Raw genomic sequence first — 18,022 nt, forward strand, 5'->3', positions numbered from 1 at the left:
ACAATGATTCTTTGAAAAAATTTTATCCAATACTTAACTCTTGTTTAAATTCGTCCACCCTGTACGATTATAATTGGACTAATAGCAATCCACCCTGTAAATATATAGTTATGAGACGTTCCTTTTGGTTCACCCTGTATCAGAATAGATACAATGATTCTTTGAAAAAATTTTATCCAATACTTAACTCATGTTTGAATTCGTCCACCCTGTACGATTATAATTGGTCCACTCTGTATATATATAGTTATAAATCGAATTTAATTTCAATGATTTGTAGACGTTCTTTCAAATCAAATCAAATCAATAATTATTTCTTCCAATTTCCTTCGAAAATTTAGCTTAAATAATTATTTTCAACCCCCCTGTACGTACATAATTATAAATTGTATTTAGTTTCAAAGATTTGTTTTTTTAAATATTTATCCAATGTTTTTTTAGTCCACCCTGTATCTATTATTTAGCTGATTTATTTATTTTCTTCCACCCCGTACATATATAATTGAACATTTCACTCTGTACATACAAAGTTATAAACCGAATGTAGTTTTAAAGATTTGTTCCACAACTAAATGATTATTTATTTGTTTCCAATATTTAGCTGATTTGTTTATTTGCATCCCCCTATATGTATACGATTGGAGTAATAGGAATCCACCTTGTATATATATAATTATAAATGGAATTTTATTTTTTGATTACTTCCTAATATTTAGCTGAGATGTTTTTTTGTTTCACCTTGTACGTATACAAGTACTCGGTGTACCAAACTATGTGTATATAAGTGAATTCTACATTTTTGAAACTTATCTAACCTCAAAAAAATGGATGTCAATACATTTCTTCTAGTTCCTGCCTTTATTGCTATTTTTTTTTCATCCGGTTTAACAAAAAATGTTTTAAAAATAGTTTTTATTATTTAAACAATTTGGAAATTAATATTTTTGTATAAATTGCAATTAGGTTAACGGTAATAATTGATTCGCGTTACTTGGATGACTCATATCGACTTTTTGGTGGTTACTATAGTCCTTAAGTGAGTAAATTTTGAACAATATCGTGTGTTATGCTGATTAATATCACAAAAGTAATAATATATTTTCATCAATACGAGGTGTTTTTATATATAAAACAAAATATTCGTTATTTTATTTTAAAAACACCCTGTATTATTTATTTCGCCTAAAATGTTTACGTGAATTTATTAAATCGTGTTTAACATCTCATTTTACGAATATGCTTATTAATAAAAGAAAATGATTAGAAATATTCGATATTATATAAAAACTATAATTTTCTAGAATTGTAAAAACCGTGAGTCATCGATTACCATCGGAAAGCGGCCATTTGTCCTACAACGAAGGCGAAAAATTACGTGTCGTCTTGGAAGTAGACGAAAAATGGCTGCTATGTTGTCGTGGTACCCAAAAAGGTTTGGTACCTAGATCGGCCGTTATCGCCGATAAAGGGCGATTCTGATTGTAAATAAATCGAAAATTTGATAAATTTGATTAAATATAAAGTTAAATTTACCAATATTTCGATTTATTTTATGGTAAATGAAGAGTTGTAAATTTTTATACAGACTGTACTTGTGATGATTACGACCATTTTTATTTACAAGACGCCACCTATACAATACTCATACAAGTAATAAATCACGGACATAATCAAAAATTTTATACTTTGAATATTATTTCATTTTTAATTAATTCTAACGCATATTTTTCATATAAATAGAATCTTTTTTATTAAAAATAAGATTAAATTACTCATATAGCTGTTGTAATGGTGGTGACTCGTCCTATACGTAACATACTACCATGGATATTCAAAAGTAACTTGTTATTAGGATCTAGATTCATCATATTGTTGCTGCTTGTTGATTGTGATGATAATTAATGGCTGCAGACACTAATTTTTTTTGCCTTTTCGGTGATATAGTATTAAAAAAAAAGTATAGGTACTTAATGTGTAGGAAGTTTTTTTCTTTGTCCCATTGTAATTTCGTATGTTCAGAAAAATATTTCGATACAGAGAAATCTGAAATTTTACATCTTTACATACAGTGCGGGTCTAACTAAAAGTTTTATCAAGTTTTCTCCGCATGTTTTTCGAATCGGATTAAAAATATGACGGTTACAGTGTGATATATACCGGGTGAGTCTAAAAATATCGTTTATCATATATTTTGAACAGAATATGGTATATTATGTATAAATACACAAATTTATTGATGATATATCCATCATATACAGAGTGGTTATAAAATAAAACATTTTTTTGAAAAAATTTTAATTTTTTGACTCTGTTTACAGTAGAAGGTGTCAAAATCAATGTTTGCATTATATATAGGGTGATATTTCAATAATAATTCATTTATAACTTTGATTAATGTTTTTTTTTTTGGAAAATTTTCAAATTGTTTCAAAATTTGTCAGTTACAGTGTTATTTTCATTATATACCGGGTGGTACTAAATATATTTACACTTTTTGACTCGAATGTTGCAGTAGAGAAGTTATCGATGATATTTCCATCATATACAGAGTGGTTATAAAATAAAAATTCATTGAACACTTTCTCTAATGTTTTTTTCCACATTTTCTCGACAAAATTTTCAAAATGGTTAAAAATTTGACAGTTACAGTAATATTTACATTATTATACCGGGCATTTCAAGAATAAATTTCAATTTTCCATTATATACAGAGTGATCTTGAAGTCATTGAATATTTTGTTTGTTTTTTTCCAAATTCTTCCATGCTCTGGCAATTACATCGATATTTGCAATATATACCGGGTGAAACTAAACAAATTTCCATTTTTTTAACACGATTTGGGTAGTTACAGAGTGTTTATAAAATAAAACACTTTCACTAATATCTTTTTTCCACATTTTTGCTATAAATTTTCGAAAACCATCATCATATACCTAGTGATTTAAAAAAAAATCGTTGATTTCATATAAATCTCGCTTGTTTTATTCTCGGTGGTTGGGTTTCTTATTTTCAAGTTTTAGAAATTTAGTTTTTGTATTACGAGGTGGTGGATAACTTTTTACTAACAAACCTCTCCCTTCTTCTTCTTTCCCCATTATCTCACATGTGATTTCACTTCGAATTCTAATGTAATTTCAATTCTCATTAACACAGCCACGCCGATTTCCTTTCCTTTGCACGTGTAACTGTAACGTGGAACTACATTAGAATTCAATACAAAAACTGCTTTGGAAAAAAAATGAATTCACTAGGAATTTTAACTCGAGAAGGGTTGAAATTCTGTTGTGGATTGGCACACCTTTTGTTTGATATTTTTTCGCACACCAGAGCTTCTGGCGTGGACCGAGTATTTGCAGAATACCAAGGATTCGACCCTAACAGCTCAAATCACCTTCCCTTTTATGTTCAACATTTTTGGTTATGGAATAAAACAAGCCGAGATAATAATTTTCATATTTTTAATAGATTTTAGAAGAAAATTTTCATTTTGTGTGTTTTTACGACTCGACCACTATCATTATATTTATAAATGACGCCATTTTGTCTTTATTCCGTCTTGTTTTCTAAATTTAACCTCAAAAACTGACGTAAACTGTTCTCCGATTGACACTTTTTCATAACATAACCTAAAAAATTGCTATAATTTATGAAAGGCCTCATTTTCTCTTTGTTCTATCAGATTTTGTTCTATATAACCTCAAAAGTTGCTCTAATCTATAAATATATTTATAGATGAGGCCATTTTCCTTCTGTTCCAACATCATTTTTGTCAAAATATAGAATTATTATGAACTGTCACTATTTTTAAAGATTATGTTATTTTGTACCATCATTTTTTATAATAACTGTCAAAAATTATCGAGAATCTGTCACCGATTAATGGGTGACGAGATTTCCTAGTTGTTTCTTCAAGTTTTTTTCGACATAACCACAAAAACTGTTCAAATCTATCAAACGATTGACAGATGACGTAATTTCCTCCTCATTTCGTCATTTTTCATACCATAACTTCAAATATTGCCGAGAATCTGTCACCGATTAATAGATGACGACATTTTCACGTTGTTTCTTCAAGTTTTTTTCGACATAACCACAAAAACTGTTCAAATCTATCAAACGATTGACAGATGACGTAATTTTCTCCTCATTTCGTCATTTTTCATACCATAACTTCAAATATTGCCGAGAATCTGTCACCGATTAATAGATGACGACATTTCCTCGTTGTTTCTTCAAATTTTTTTCGACCTAACCACAAAAACTGCTTCAATCTATCAATCGAGTCATAAATGACGTCAATTTTTCTTTTTTTTTACCAGTTTCTACATCATAAACTACTGTGAACTGTCAAAATCTTTAAATATTACGCCATTTTTCTCTATCCCATGATTTTTGATGACCTAACCTCAAAAATTACTGGGATCTGTCACTAAATTAATAGGTTACCATATTTTTTCCCGACATAACCACAAAAGCCATTTTCTCGTTGTTTCATCAATTTTTTTGACATAACCTCAAAATTTTTGAAACGATTTTTTTCTGAGCATACGATAATCGAAACCCTTTATTGTGATAGTAAATTTTCAAAATGTTTTCGCTTGTTGTATATCTAGTGGATATTATTAATAATTGAAGTATTATAAACGTATATAACTTACAGTGATTTGTGTAAAATTTACCAAATATTCGATACGGTGGCCTTTTTGATTGTAAATTTTCAACATTTGTGTGGCAGTACAAGCTATGACCAAAAAGAAAAAAAAAACAAATAATTTCCTTATATTCATCAACCGATTGGAAAAATATAAATCAATGGTCGTGGGCTGTACAATTTTTTTTTTCATTTTCGTCATTATTTATTTGTATATACTTGACTTTTAATGTATAAGATGTATATAATCCTTACCAAAGTCATTCTCGAACGATCTGATCGAATATATTCCGATAATAATATTAAGATTATTTTTTTTTTCATTTTAATATTTTCATCGTCTCATTCATGGGTGCCATAAACACCTGTTTCATTTAAATAAACATTTGCTGTAAAAAATAAAACAAAATTCGTTTAGTCCATAAGTTTCATGTAATGTAAAACAACCTTGTAGAAATGAATCATAAAAAAATATATATATATAAAGCTACAAATAATAATATTTTGTTTTTTTTCCTTCCTCCCTATTTCCTAAATTAACTTAAACAATCACGTTTATAAATACGAGTATTGTTCAATAAGTAAACGACTTTTTAGTATGACACGATAGTGGGCGGGACTAGCGCGGCCATCTTGGCAACAGATGATTCTACATTAAGTAGGCAACCAGTTGTTAAATCTACAGCTACAAATAATAATCTTTTGTTTTTTCCCTTCATCTCTATTCCGAAAATTAACTTTGAATTATCACAGAGATATATAAATACGAGGGCTGTTCAATAAGTAACAAACATTTAGGTATGACGCGAGAGTGGGCGGGACTAGCTCCGCCATCTTGGCATCAGATAGTTCTACATTAAATAGGCAACCAGCTGTTGTAGTGTATGAGAATTTATAGGGGGATTTTAATACACGAAAAAACGAGAAAAACCAACCAGAAAATGATTTTAAATGGATTTTCTAAATTTTTATTAATTATAAACAATATCTAGAACTCTGGTTTGTTACTATATGGTATCCACGAAGAAATTAAGTGAATAATACCGGGTTAAAATCTCGATTTGTGATATTTGAGGTTATGTACTGAAATTTTTTTCTCTAGTTACGTCATTAATTTAATTGTGAGTTGAAACATAATATTTGTTCTTCAATACCTGGGGCGAATTTTAAATATCACTTCTTAGTGATGGACCAACTAAATGATAAAAATACCCAAAATATCCACAGAGTTAATATTAAAATTAGAGAGAACACCATGTAAGTGGGATTGTACTATTGGAAGTGAGAGAAAGAGTATAGGTTTGCCTCTCTCTATCCGCCAATCAAATTCAACTTATTAATCCCCTCCTTTGGCGTTCCCACCTTCCAAAACATCAACGTCAGTGTGATCCAATGAGAATAAAGTAGAGAGAGATGCAGAATTTTGTGTCCCTCTTTCTCAGTTGTTCTGGTCTGCTTGAATAAGTCCCTGTACCTCGCTCTCTCTATCTTTAATATTATCTTTATTGTATTTTCTCTTAATACAGTGGTTAGTAGTGATTAGCAGGGACAACTACGCTCCTGCTTATTGGTAAAACGCCAAAAGAGTGACATATAAAGCGATAACGTCAGAATTTTAATGTATTTGAGGTTATGTATTAAATTTTTTGGTATTTTCTTTTTGATTGAGTAATTTATTTGATTATATTTCTGATCAAGTTTATAAATATTTTGGAAAATTTTAAATTTTGCCTGGTAGTTCACTTACTACTAGTCTCCCACCTTCCTCTCTAGGAATACTAGGCGGACAGGGCCGGTATGGCCCTAAATGATAGATGACAAACTTTTTGACCTCCATTATCGATTGAACAGCGACCTCAGTTGACAATAACGTCGATAAATGGATTCTGCGACCTCGAAAACGCCAAATTGGCGAGTTTTTTTATTCTAAACGGGGCAGATACGGGAATAAAAAAACAAACAATCAATTATAATAATTTATTTAAGTATTTTTAATTATAACACATCTAACTACCTAATGAAACTGAAAATAGGCAGTACGGAAACAGTGGGCGATTTAATACAAAAAACAAAAAAAAAAGTATTAGAATATAATTTAAAAAAAATCGAAAAATTAATTCCCAGTAGCTTCATACAAAAATACATTTCACACAAAAAACTATTTCATCTGTTGTTCGACTAATTTTAAAAAGGAGGTTTAAATTACAATTAAATTCTCCTTAAAAAATTAAATTATGTTGAATCTTTTCCAACATATATATTAATCACACCCAACCAAAAATTATTAATCGACCGTTTGTACCTGCATTTCATAAAAAATACAGGATGTTCCAAAAGATCCGAAACTATAGAAATTTTCCGAGGTATACCTGTATAAAGATCCAAGCCGTTATTGTTTTAAATAAATTTTATTCCAAATAATAGTCAATGGAGAGATAGAGAGAGAGAGAGAAAAAAAAGATTAACACTAATTACTGTAAAGGCGGAAGGTGTAGCTGTAATTTTGAAGCACGATAATAAGAACCAGTTTCAAATATATATATATGTATATAAATAATCTGACAGATACGTTTAAAATGCTAATCGATGAAGCTTTGTTCTACACACGCCTTAACTCGCTTCTCATATTCCCTTCTATTTTCTTTGTATAGTTGCGCAGCTGTTGAATTAGCCGGAGAATTAGGATTCGGATCACTCAACAAAGACTGAAATTTCAAACAGATATTATTCCTTTCAAACATGACATTTTCGATTTCTTACTTGAATCGAGGTTAATATAGCAGAAACATCGTAAGTAGGGCTCCATCTGTTTTGTAAAATATCTAAACATATACCGCCGTCTGCGTAGACATTGGGATGAAACATATGACTTACAAATCTAACTGTCGGTGGTTTATTGGGATATTCTTCCGTAAACTCGATGGTTAACTTGAAAGTTCCATCTTCAAAAGGGGTATCGTGAGGTCCGAAAATTACTGCATTCCATATCATTATGTTATTATCTGTAGGAGCACCACTTACACCCGTAGGCGGGTCTTCTTGTAATCTTTAATATGAAGATATAATTCGCTTATAATAATTAGTCAAAACATTTCTTGTATTCAATAAATAAATGATTCCCAAACAATATAACAACCTTCAAAATATATTGTTTACTTAAAATTTGATAAATTTTTATCAAACTTATAAAATACCCAATTAAATTTTTAAATTTCAATCTAATCTACAAATTAACAAAAACTCTTTGTTATACGAATGTTCTAAAATAACTAAATTCGAAATTATAACATCGCTAATTTTATTTCTAGGTTACAAATAACTTGATAAATATGTAATCCTAATTAAACGTTTTAAGCTAACTATTTCATATCCTTACATTCTCGTCCTTTTCACATAAGATATATACTTAAAACTTATAGTATTAAGATGGTAATGAAAAGCAATGAATCACTAACCTTTTGAAATCTCTCATAAGACGTCTTCGGGCAGGTGTGGACATGATGGGTTCAAATTTATTTTTCTACGTTCTACCTAAATATATCTATTAACAACTTTATTTACAACGAGACACGGGAAATTTGCAAATTATAAAAAGATTCAACTATCTTCCAAATCCCACGATACTTTACTTTGCATGACATAAACGTCAAATAACAATCTACTTTATTGGTTTTTCTGTCATCATTTAATATTTTCAAAGAATCATTTCAATCTGATAATTATCAGTAAAATTTTAATTACTATATATCGATTGCACTAAATGTGAGTTTTAAATAAGTGTGAATACAATTGAAATAGATATTAATGGTTTTCAGTATACTGAAAAAATAGAATTATTTACTGAATTCAATAAAAATAATTCAATATGTATTCTATTGGTTTTGTATGATCTGTCAAACTTCATATTTACGTCAGTGCGTACAATGTTGCCGGTGTAAAAACTAATTCTGGATATTTGCGTTTTTTTTTTAAATATTTAAATAATATATAGTTTTATTATATCAATAAATCTCGACTAAAACGTTTGATTTTATGTTTTATAGTTTTTTTTTATATATTCATCCTCAAACACACGATATTTCAATATAATATTCGAAAAATTGAAACTTTTTTTGGGTACACAAAAGATCTTACGTACATTTTAATCATTTTAGTTAGTTATTGGTAATTTAAATCGAAAATTATCGATATAATTATGTTAAATTAATTGAAATAAGAAAATCTATTTTTTTTTTAAATTGTATGATATACGTTTTGATCAAACAGCCTGACAACGTTGTAATATCCTTTTTCTCGTGAAGCCATCTTGGCAAATACTTAATCGGTACATTTGTGGTGAATTTAATTACAAATATTCAAATATGGGTCGAATGCACGCACCAGGGTAAGTTTTTTATTTAATTTCTTCAGCCTCATACGTTTAATAATTGTAAAAATTGTTCAATTACCAATTATCGATGGGTTTTAATGTAAACATTACTTAGGTTATGTTACCATGTGGTAATTATATTGTTCTCGTTTTTACAAATTTTAATCTTATTATAGAAAAGGTATTGCCCAATCGGCATTACCGTACAGAAGAAGCGTTCCTACATGGTTGAAAGTAACACCTGAGGAAGTAAAAGATCACATATTAAAATTAGGAAAGAAAGGAATGACCCCATCCCAAATAGGTATTCACTTCCGACTTTCATAACGTTATTGGATTATATTTGGTGTTTTATTTTTTTCTTTCAGGTGTTATCCTTAGGGATTCGTACGGAGTGGCGCAAGTAAGATTTGTTTCCGGTAACAAAATTTTACGTATTATGAAATCTATGGGAATCGCTCCCGATCTACCGGAAGATTTATATCATTTGATTAAAAAGGCAGTAGCTATTCGTAAACATTTGGAACGTAACAGAAAAGATAAAGACAGCAAATTCAGGTTGATTTTGGTAGAATCGCGTATCCACCGTTTGGCCAGATACTACAAAACCAAAAGTGTACTTGCTCCAAATTGGAAATACGAATCAAGCACGGCGTCTGCTTTGGTTGCTTAAGTTTGTGCTTCGTATTAAATTAAAAAAATTAAAAATTTTTGACTAAATCGAGTTTTTTTTCCTGTAACCTTCATTTCATTGAGTTTTTTATATAAATTTCTTTATTGGCAATTTTCTATTAGCAAAAAAGTCGCAAATTTCAAGAAATTAACCCAAAATTTTGAATTAAAGTCACATTAAATCTGACGGAATTTCATTATTTTTTGATAAAATACCTTAAATATGCACCGTAGAGGTATATTTTAAGTAAAAAATTATTTAGAAAATATATTTGTGCGAAGTACGTCAATTTTAACAATCAAATTTGCCGGTAATTTTTGACAGACATGAAATTAGTAGAATATACACCTAGATGGCGCTCATTCTAATTTAATCAATTATTGTGAACTATCTTAATTATATATCTATGAATTTCATAAAAACGATAATACTAAGTTATGAATATCCGATATGTTTCGATAGATATTGATATCTCTAATTAAATAAATTTCCCTTATCTAATCATTCTAATATATAATTGTTTACCACAATATATAATCGATATTTAAAATTCCAATTTTATTTAGTATTAATATGTTTGTATAGATAGCGCGAGTCACTGGCGACTTTTTATTTATAACGTCAATTCGAACGCTACGTTTAGAAAGTGTAGCTCGCTTTTTTTATTGTCTCCTTTTAATTGCGTTGAAAGAGTGAGAAAACTTCTTATATAACTTGAAAGTGTAATTTATCTATGGTGCGTTTAGTTATTTTACTCGGAATTCGAAGTAGTTCTGAGCGATTTGTAACCATATCGCCATTGGCGTTTAATAATCACGTGACGATATTTTCATATTTTTCTTGGTGCGAAATCAATCCGGATAAAACAAGAAAACAGAGCTCGTCAGTCATCGGCCATTTTACAATTAAGGTTCCAAAGTATATTTAAAAGTCATTCTAATCGTGAATAGTTTCGTTGTAATAATAAATTTAGTTGTTTTTCAATATATCATAATTAAAGTGTGGAATCTCGTAATTTTAAGGATTAAATAAAAGTAGACTTAAAAAATTAAGATGAGTAAGGTGTGTTGACATCGTAGTATTAGTGACATTCGTGTCCTCCGCTAAACTAGGTGCTTTAGGCGGAGTGTACTATTAAAGTCGGAGCCCTGGAAGGCTTAAAAGTACAAACCATGGGCAACAATGCCGCTACGGCGAACAAAAAAGTAGATTCAGCGGAGAGCGTAAAGGAGTTCCTGGACCAGGCCAAAGAAGATTTTGAAGAAAAGTGGAAGCGGAATCCGACAAATACAGCAGGTCTAGATGATTTCGAACGAATTAAAACCCTCGGAACGGGTTCGTTCGGCCGAGTTATGATAGTGCAGCATAAACCAACTAAAGAATATTATGCAATGAAAATATTAGACAAACAAAAAGTGGTGAAATTAAAGCAGGTGGAGCACACTCTAAACGAAAAGCGGATTCTACAAGCCATCAGTTTTCCATTTCTCGTGAGTCTAAAGTTCCATTTCAAAGACAATTCGAATCTTTATATGGTGCTTGAATATGTGCCTGGTGGTGAAATGTTTTCTCATCTTCGTAAAGTCGGCCGTTTCTCCGAACCGCACTCGCGTTTCTATGCAGCTCAAATAGTGTTGGCTTTTGAATATCTCCACTATCTAGATCTGATTTATAGAGATCTGAAACCAGAAAATTTACTAATCGATTCTCAGGGTTATCTTAAGGTAACCGATTTTGGTTTTGCCAAAAAAGTCAAAGGTCGTACCTGGACGTTATGTGGTACACCTGAATACCTCGCTCCAGAAATAATCCTCAGTAAGGGATACAACAAAGCTGTTGATTGGTGGGCTCTAGGAGTATTAGTTTACGAAATGGCAGCCGGTTACCCTCCATTCTTCGCTGATCAACCTATACAGATTTACGAGAAAATTGTATCTGGAAAAGTTCGTTTTCCATCTCATTTCGGCTCAGATCTCAAAGATCTACTCCGTAATTTGCTACAAGTCGATTTAACAAAAAGATACGGAAACTTAAAAGCGGGAGTGAACGATATTAAAGGTCACAAATGGTTTGCTTCCACAGATTGGATTTCCACTTTCCAAAAGAAGATAGAAGCTCCATTTATACCGAGATGCAAAGGACCAGGCGACACTAGTAATTTTGACGATTACGAAGAAGAAGCCTTGCGCATCTCCTCTACAGAAAAATGCGCCAAAGAATTCGCCGAATTCTGAATGGTTTATCATGAAATAATTTATGTAAGTAGCCTTGCCACTGTCCCAGGCTAGTGACAGACTGCTGCCAGGGGCTCTTCCAATAACTGGTTCGTGCTTGCTCGATTGGTCCTCTGTACTATTTTATTAAAACTAGAGTTAATGCAAAAAATAATTACCTCCTTAATAAACCTATAAATATTTTAAATTTGCTAATGTGGGGATGTTAATAGGATGTAGAATAGAATATAACAATCAATTTTAGCTTCCGAGGTAGAATTTTTGTAGTAACTTCAGTTTTTTATTATTGTTTTAATCAAATATAATTACCGTAGAAGGTTACTGCCATCATGAGGTATATTTCAAAAAAAAAATTATAACGGAGTTTCAAAGTTACCTATTTTATATATTAAACTCTAAATTTCATTTTTTCTTAATGTACAATCAAAAATATCTTTATAAGCATCCATATATTATGTCACATGTCAATTGTAGAGTTATTAGTCCCCCAAATGAATGGACTATAACTCTTATTTTCTATTATTTTGGAGTTGGATGGAATTACTTTGATGAATGAAAGGACTATAACTTTTATCACCGAAATGTGGATTTTATGTTGCTTTTATTAGATTTTTCAATAAAAATCCTAAGTGAAAAATCGAGTCAGGAGGATTATGAAAATGTGAAAACTTGTGACGTCGTGTAAAGGGGTTTAAAAATCTCAAAATTCTTGTGACGTTATTTATGGATAGCCCTTTTAACGTGAATTATTTATCTTTTTATTATATTTTTGCTATATTAGCAGTTTTAAATTAATTATTCGTTTCCAAAGTGAATCAAAATTTTGAAATTATTGGGTGTATATTAGGGTGATTCATTTCCGAAAAATTTTCATCTACACTCAGAAAAAAAGATTCTAGTCAAGTTTAAACTCTTAATAACAATTTTAAGTGAATTTTTACCATTTGAAATGTATGTTTTTTTTTAAATGTCTATCTCTAGGGGAATTTGATGCTATTCGAAATCGCTTTAGAGCACTGGTTCGCAAAATAGTAGTCGTTAAAGCACAGTTTTTGAAAAAAAAATTTTCTCCAGTGCGAGTTACGCAAAAAAAACTCTGAAGCGATTTCCAAGAGCATAAAATTCCCCACAAGGCCCATCGAATTGATTTTCGTTATTGCAAAAAGTGCATATTAGAAATTTGAGAAAAAAAGTTCATATTCAAATTATAAGTACTTAAAATTGAAATTAAGAGCTCAAAGACCTTGACCCGTACAAAAATAACTTCAATATAAAAAAAACTACTTGAAAATGTTGTCAAATGATGTTATCTTCAAAATCAACACTCGACTTGTAGTATCGACACTGAAATTTTCAATTGAATCATAATCAACGTATATCCGATTTTTTTTCTTTCTATATTGAACAAATTGTTTCATATATATACGAGGACTGTTTGTTTTTTCAACCTCCTATCGCTCCGTGCAGTCAATCAATAAAGAAATTTATTTTCAACATGTCTAACGTCCTAACCTCTTTTAAATCTTCCGTTTGTCATAAAAAAATCATCGAATTTCGTATAGGGCGTGATTTCTAGTCAATTCAAACGAACGCTCCTATATGCCAATCAACAGTTAATGTAATTGAAATATATAACTTTATGAATATACCTCGTACATATCACAGTTTCATTATTTCAAAAATTCATATTTAAAATTGGTAAATTTGAAATCCCTCAATAAAAGTAACATTAAAATTTCAAAATGATGCAATTTTATCTTGAACTTATATGAAAAAAAAATAATTTTCAAACTAAAGTTTTGTAATAAATAAATTCGCCATTCACTGTAAGCTCTACAATACTATGAAAGTTATTTGTATGGGATATTATCTAATTACCAATACGAGGGATGTACATCAAGTTCTAGAAATATTTTGAATCATTTTAAAATTCGAGATGAAATATTTAATTAATGCAACTTTGAATTGGATTAAAACTTTGAAAAACAACCAATAATTTATAGATTAAGATCAAAAGGTTAATTTCCTAATGTTGTAAATATGGATTATCTATTGGAAAATATTTATTTACGGTAGCAATACAGTATGACGTACAGGAATCCTGATAGACGTTTTATAAAAAAAATATTGTTTTACATATATTTGATTTTTCACTAACAAAACTCGAATTTCTTTCATAGCTTTATTTTCAATTGCATTTCAACACTCCACTGTATACATGATGCGCAAACTAGTTGCGTGACGAATGTAGCCAAGATGGCGGAACTACTTCCGTCGTCCATAGTTGTATTATACAGAAACGTGTATTTGCTTTCTGTATATTTATAGTTATTTTCGAAATTTCGTAAATTTAATCAATTTTTGCACTAAGATGTTTCTATATTATGGAATTAATATTGTTCAGTGTGCCGTTTTACTAACAACAACAGAAGCAATTGGTCTTATTCTATAATTTTTTTGTGGGAAATTTCCTAATAATAACAAACTCTGTGAATTAATTTGTTGAAAGGAAAAAATACAATTTTACAAGTAGATATACACATATTCTATAAAAAATATATCAAACAATTTTATTTATTACTTATTGTAAATATTGTATCATATTTTGCACTATTTACATTAAATAGTGTCCCAACTTGTTCATTTTTTTTTTAGTTCTTAATAAGTGCAGAGGTACCAAATGGGATCATTGTGAAAGTAAGGCATTACCTTAGGGCAAATTATCGCAATATCTTCTATTAGATTTAAGAAATTAGATAAATATAATAGAGTTAAATATATATATGGCTGCCTTTATAAATATGCTTCACGTCTTTCAATTAGTAAATTTTTAAGAAACTAAGCAATTTACCATGGATAAATTTATACTAAAACTACATTTTTTTTATTTATCAAATGTATTTTTAATTATTTATTGTGAGTATTCAATTTCACTTAGTATAAAACAACCAGGAAGAATTTTTAAATCTGGCAACAATGTGATCGACTCGATAGGGAGCGTGACGTCACTACCGTCTTATTGTAGTCCACTTTCGAAACAAATTTTTTGAGGTAGTGTGTGTCTTTAAAGTTATTTAAAAAAATGTTTAATTAGTTTATTGTTGTATAATATGGTAATGTGTTTTGTACTAGAAGATATTTTAACATGTTTACGATGATCGACGTAGTAAAAACTTTGTTTGGAAAGTGATCCTTGACATGCCCTAACAATGGCGGTGTGTGACGTCAACACTACTATAGTCCATTAGTTGTGTTTACCACTATTACGTTTTTACTAATAAACCAGAGTTGATAGTTTTTAAAATCAAAAAAAAATATATTGATAACAGAGGAGGTTATAATAAAATTGGAAGGAAAAATAATTTACAGGTGATTTGATGTCGGAAAAGAAAGGGGGGTGAGTTTTTAAAGGTAAAAAACTGTTTTTCTCGATTTCCGGCAAAACTACAAGTCTTATGAAAACAAGTTGAATAGCAAAGTTGTAGGTAATGAGAAGATCTACAACTTTTGTATTTGCACTTTTTTCATATAACCTCAAAATTTATGTGAAAAATTGAAAAAACCGAATTTTTCGTTTTTAATTTTTATTTTTTATTAAAAACTTTTTTTTTATGCAAAATTTTGTGAAAAGTTACCTTTCTATGACCCATATACAGTGTAATTTATTTGAAATATTCATTTTTTAGTTATTTTGACATTATATCGAAAAGGCACCGTAATTTTGAAACAAAAATTCTCCCTTCAAGGTATAAGTTTTTTAAAAAAAAGTCGGTGAGATTTTTATTCATTGAAATCTCTATTCTCCGATGGATCAAAAAAATATTACCATGAAAAGTCAAAAAAATCAAAAAACATTTTTTTTAATTATGTACAATTTTAAGTTGTTTATTAAAATTTTCCGCTCTAATTACACAAAAAATGTGAGATTCCATGTTACATCGATAAATATAAGTAATTAAAGTGAAATATTTTAATAAATATCTAAAAACTGAACATAATGTTGAAAAAAATTTCGTGTGCGAATTTTTTTTTTCATTTTTTTGCCTTTTCTGAGAAAATTTACCATGGTGATGGTAATATTTTTTTACATCATAAGAAAATAGAGATTTCAACGAATAAAACACTCACCAATTTTTTTAAAAAATCTGTTACAATGAGGGGATAATTTTCGTTTCAAAATTAGGGCGCTTTTTCGATATTATGTCAAAATAACGTGAAAAAATGAATATTTCAAATAAATCACATTGTATATGGGATATACAAAGGTAACTTTTCACAAAATTTCGTGAAAAAAAACGTTTTTTGTAAAAGATGAAAATTGAAAACGAAAAATTTTGTTTTTTGAATTTTCCACATGGATTTTGAGGTTATGTGAAAAAAGTATAAATACAAAAGTTGTAGATCTTCTTATTACCTACAACTTTGCTATTTAACTTTTTTCCATAGCTCTTGTAGTTTTACCGGAAATCGTTTTTCCCCTTAAAAACACACCCCCTTTGCCTTACCGACCACATAACAATTCCAGTTTATGATCATTCATATAATTTCATAATAAATTTAAAAATAATATCTGATAAAAGCCCTCGAGTATATCTTGACTTTTAAAGTACTACAAGTATTTCTATGTACCTACTTTATCGAATATTTTTAAAATGACAATGAGAATTTTTTAGTTTTAGTATAAAATTTATTGTGTCGTATCCCTCCTCCATTTCCACCCCCCAAATTTTACGAAATTCCTACAATATTATTGTAAAAAACAAATGTTTGGTATGCCTTAGTTTCAGGTAATCTTTTACGTGTTATTATGTTACTATATATGTGGTAGTCTGTCAGTGTTTTGTTTCAAAGAAATTTAAGGATATGATCTGAATTTATTTAAAAGATACTAAAAAGTCGGTCTCGGTGACTTTTATATTCAATTCATTCTATTTCATTAAAAAAATATCATATCATTAATCGTAATATTGAAAATCTTTTTCCTATGAGTCAATACCTTACGTATAAGTATACAGGAATACGACACGTGTTTTACATCGTTGCCACGTTGTAGCGAAATAAATCTTATGTTTTTTAAGATGTCAATTGTCAAATTGAATCAGTTCACTCAGATCGACTTGATATTATAAGAAAAGTAGGAACTAAGCAGAAAAAAAAAATAAGTAAAGATCGGTGTGTACAGAAAATCATTTAAGTTATATAGAAACCTATTTTTAAAAGAAAAATTAACATCGTCAAGTTCTATTTTTCTTATTAATTGGTTATGTAAATGTTGATAGATTTCACTAGTCCGAAGTATTCTATTTAGCGAGTGTTTATTGATTCGTTTCGAACTATTTATCTAAAAAGAAGAAATAAACACTTTACAAAAAGTTTACGATAAATCTGCAGTAGCTCCTTTTTAAAATATATATATAAATATAAATCAGCTTTAAATTTGTAGCCTTATGTGATACATTGAAATATATAATTAGCTTTATAAATAAATGTGTGTATAATTTCATTTTTTTTTTCACTGTAATAACCAAAAGTAGATATTAGAAACCTCATTTCCCGACCTTTCCTACATTTTCTTACATCAGAAAAAGCATCCAAGAAGTACACTGAAATAACAAGCTTCACTTAGAAAAATAAATATTCCCTAATTTCAAATGTATATACATTAAAAAGGAACAATATTTGTTTGTCCCTAAGATTTTCGTCAACTTTCATAATATCACATGAAAACTTAATTATTTCATACTGCTAAGTTTAACACATATTTTATAACATTGTAAGAATAAAAAACTTTTCTCAGTGTAATACATCGTGTTATTTCGACGTAACAATTCTTCTTTTTTATGAGTTATATTAAATTATATTTTTATAACAATACCTGTATTATATTAAGTAAAACTTACATTGTTAATCTATGATAAAATTATTATGTTTCTTATCAGTTTAATAAAAATTAATTTAAAATCCTATTATCCAGAGGTATCGTTATGGATTTGAAATTTTGCAATAAACAATAACGAAATAATAACCTCATCCCCCGTAATCCCCTCCAATATTCAAATTATCGGGTTTTGTGATGTGTCATCACAAATATTTG

The 18,022-nt window shown here is 29.2% G+C and overlaps 4 protein-coding genes across 11 annotated transcripts in view; 3 read left to right on the top strand and 1 right to left on the bottom strand.

Annotated features, from left to right (window-relative positions):
* The window catches only part of LOC130891091 (uncharacterized), a 36,030-nt gene extending 30,878 nt beyond the window's left edge, over positions 1 to 5,152 (top strand). For 7 of the 8 annotated variants that reach the window (XM_057795636.1, XM_057795630.1, XM_057795638.1 and 4 more), the window contains one exon: positions 1,302 to 5,152. In XM_057795636.1, coding sequence (XP_057651619.1) covers positions 1,302 to 1,479 — 178 coding nt within the window. In that variant the 3' untranslated portion in view covers positions 1,480 to 5,152. Of the gene's footprint in view, positions 1 to 963; positions 1,037 to 1,301 lie in introns of all 8 variants that reach the window. The other variant, XM_057795637.1, reaches the window with a different exon arrangement.
* A 1,463-nt stretch (positions 5,153 to 6,615) lies between these two features.
* Positions 6,616 to 8,311, bottom strand: LOC130891092 (ubiquitin-conjugating enzyme E2-17 kDa). Its single transcript, XM_057795639.1, has 3 exons — positions 8,108 to 8,311; positions 7,413 to 7,698; positions 6,616 to 7,357 (listed from the first exon to the last, which is right to left on the bottom strand). The coding sequence occupies exons 1-3, from the start codon at positions 8,149 to 8,151 to the stop codon at positions 7,232 to 7,234; spliced, it is 456 nt and encodes a 151-aa protein (XP_057651622.1). The 5' UTR covers positions 8,152 to 8,311; the 3' UTR covers positions 6,616 to 7,231.
* A 585-nt stretch (positions 8,312 to 8,896) lies between these two features.
* On the top strand, positions 8,897 to 9,741 carry LOC130891125 (40S ribosomal protein S13). Its single transcript, XM_057795695.1, has 3 exons — positions 8,897 to 9,036; positions 9,198 to 9,325; positions 9,390 to 9,741. The coding sequence occupies exons 1-3, from the start codon at positions 9,014 to 9,016 to the stop codon at positions 9,692 to 9,694; spliced, it is 456 nt and encodes a 151-aa protein (XP_057651678.1). The 5' UTR covers positions 8,897 to 9,013; the 3' UTR covers positions 9,695 to 9,741.
* Positions 9,742 to 10,460: 719 nt separating this feature from the next.
* LOC130891178 (cAMP-dependent protein kinase catalytic subunit 1) lies at positions 10,461 to 17,415 on the top strand. Its single transcript, XM_057795777.1, has one exon. It carries the CDS (start codon positions 10,867 to 10,869, stop codon positions 11,926 to 11,928), a length of 1,062 nt encoding a protein of 353 aa, XP_057651760.1. The 5' UTR covers positions 10,461 to 10,866; the 3' UTR covers positions 11,929 to 17,415.
* The last annotated feature ends 607 nt before the right edge of the window (positions 17,416 to 18,022 follow it).

The sequence above is a fragment of the Diorhabda carinulata genome, chromosome 3 (assembly GCF_026250575.1).
Source record: "Diorhabda carinulata isolate Delta chromosome 3, icDioCari1.1, whole genome shotgun sequence".
Classification (NCBI taxonomy): Eukaryota; Metazoa; Arthropoda; class Insecta; order Coleoptera; family Chrysomelidae; genus Diorhabda; species Diorhabda carinulata.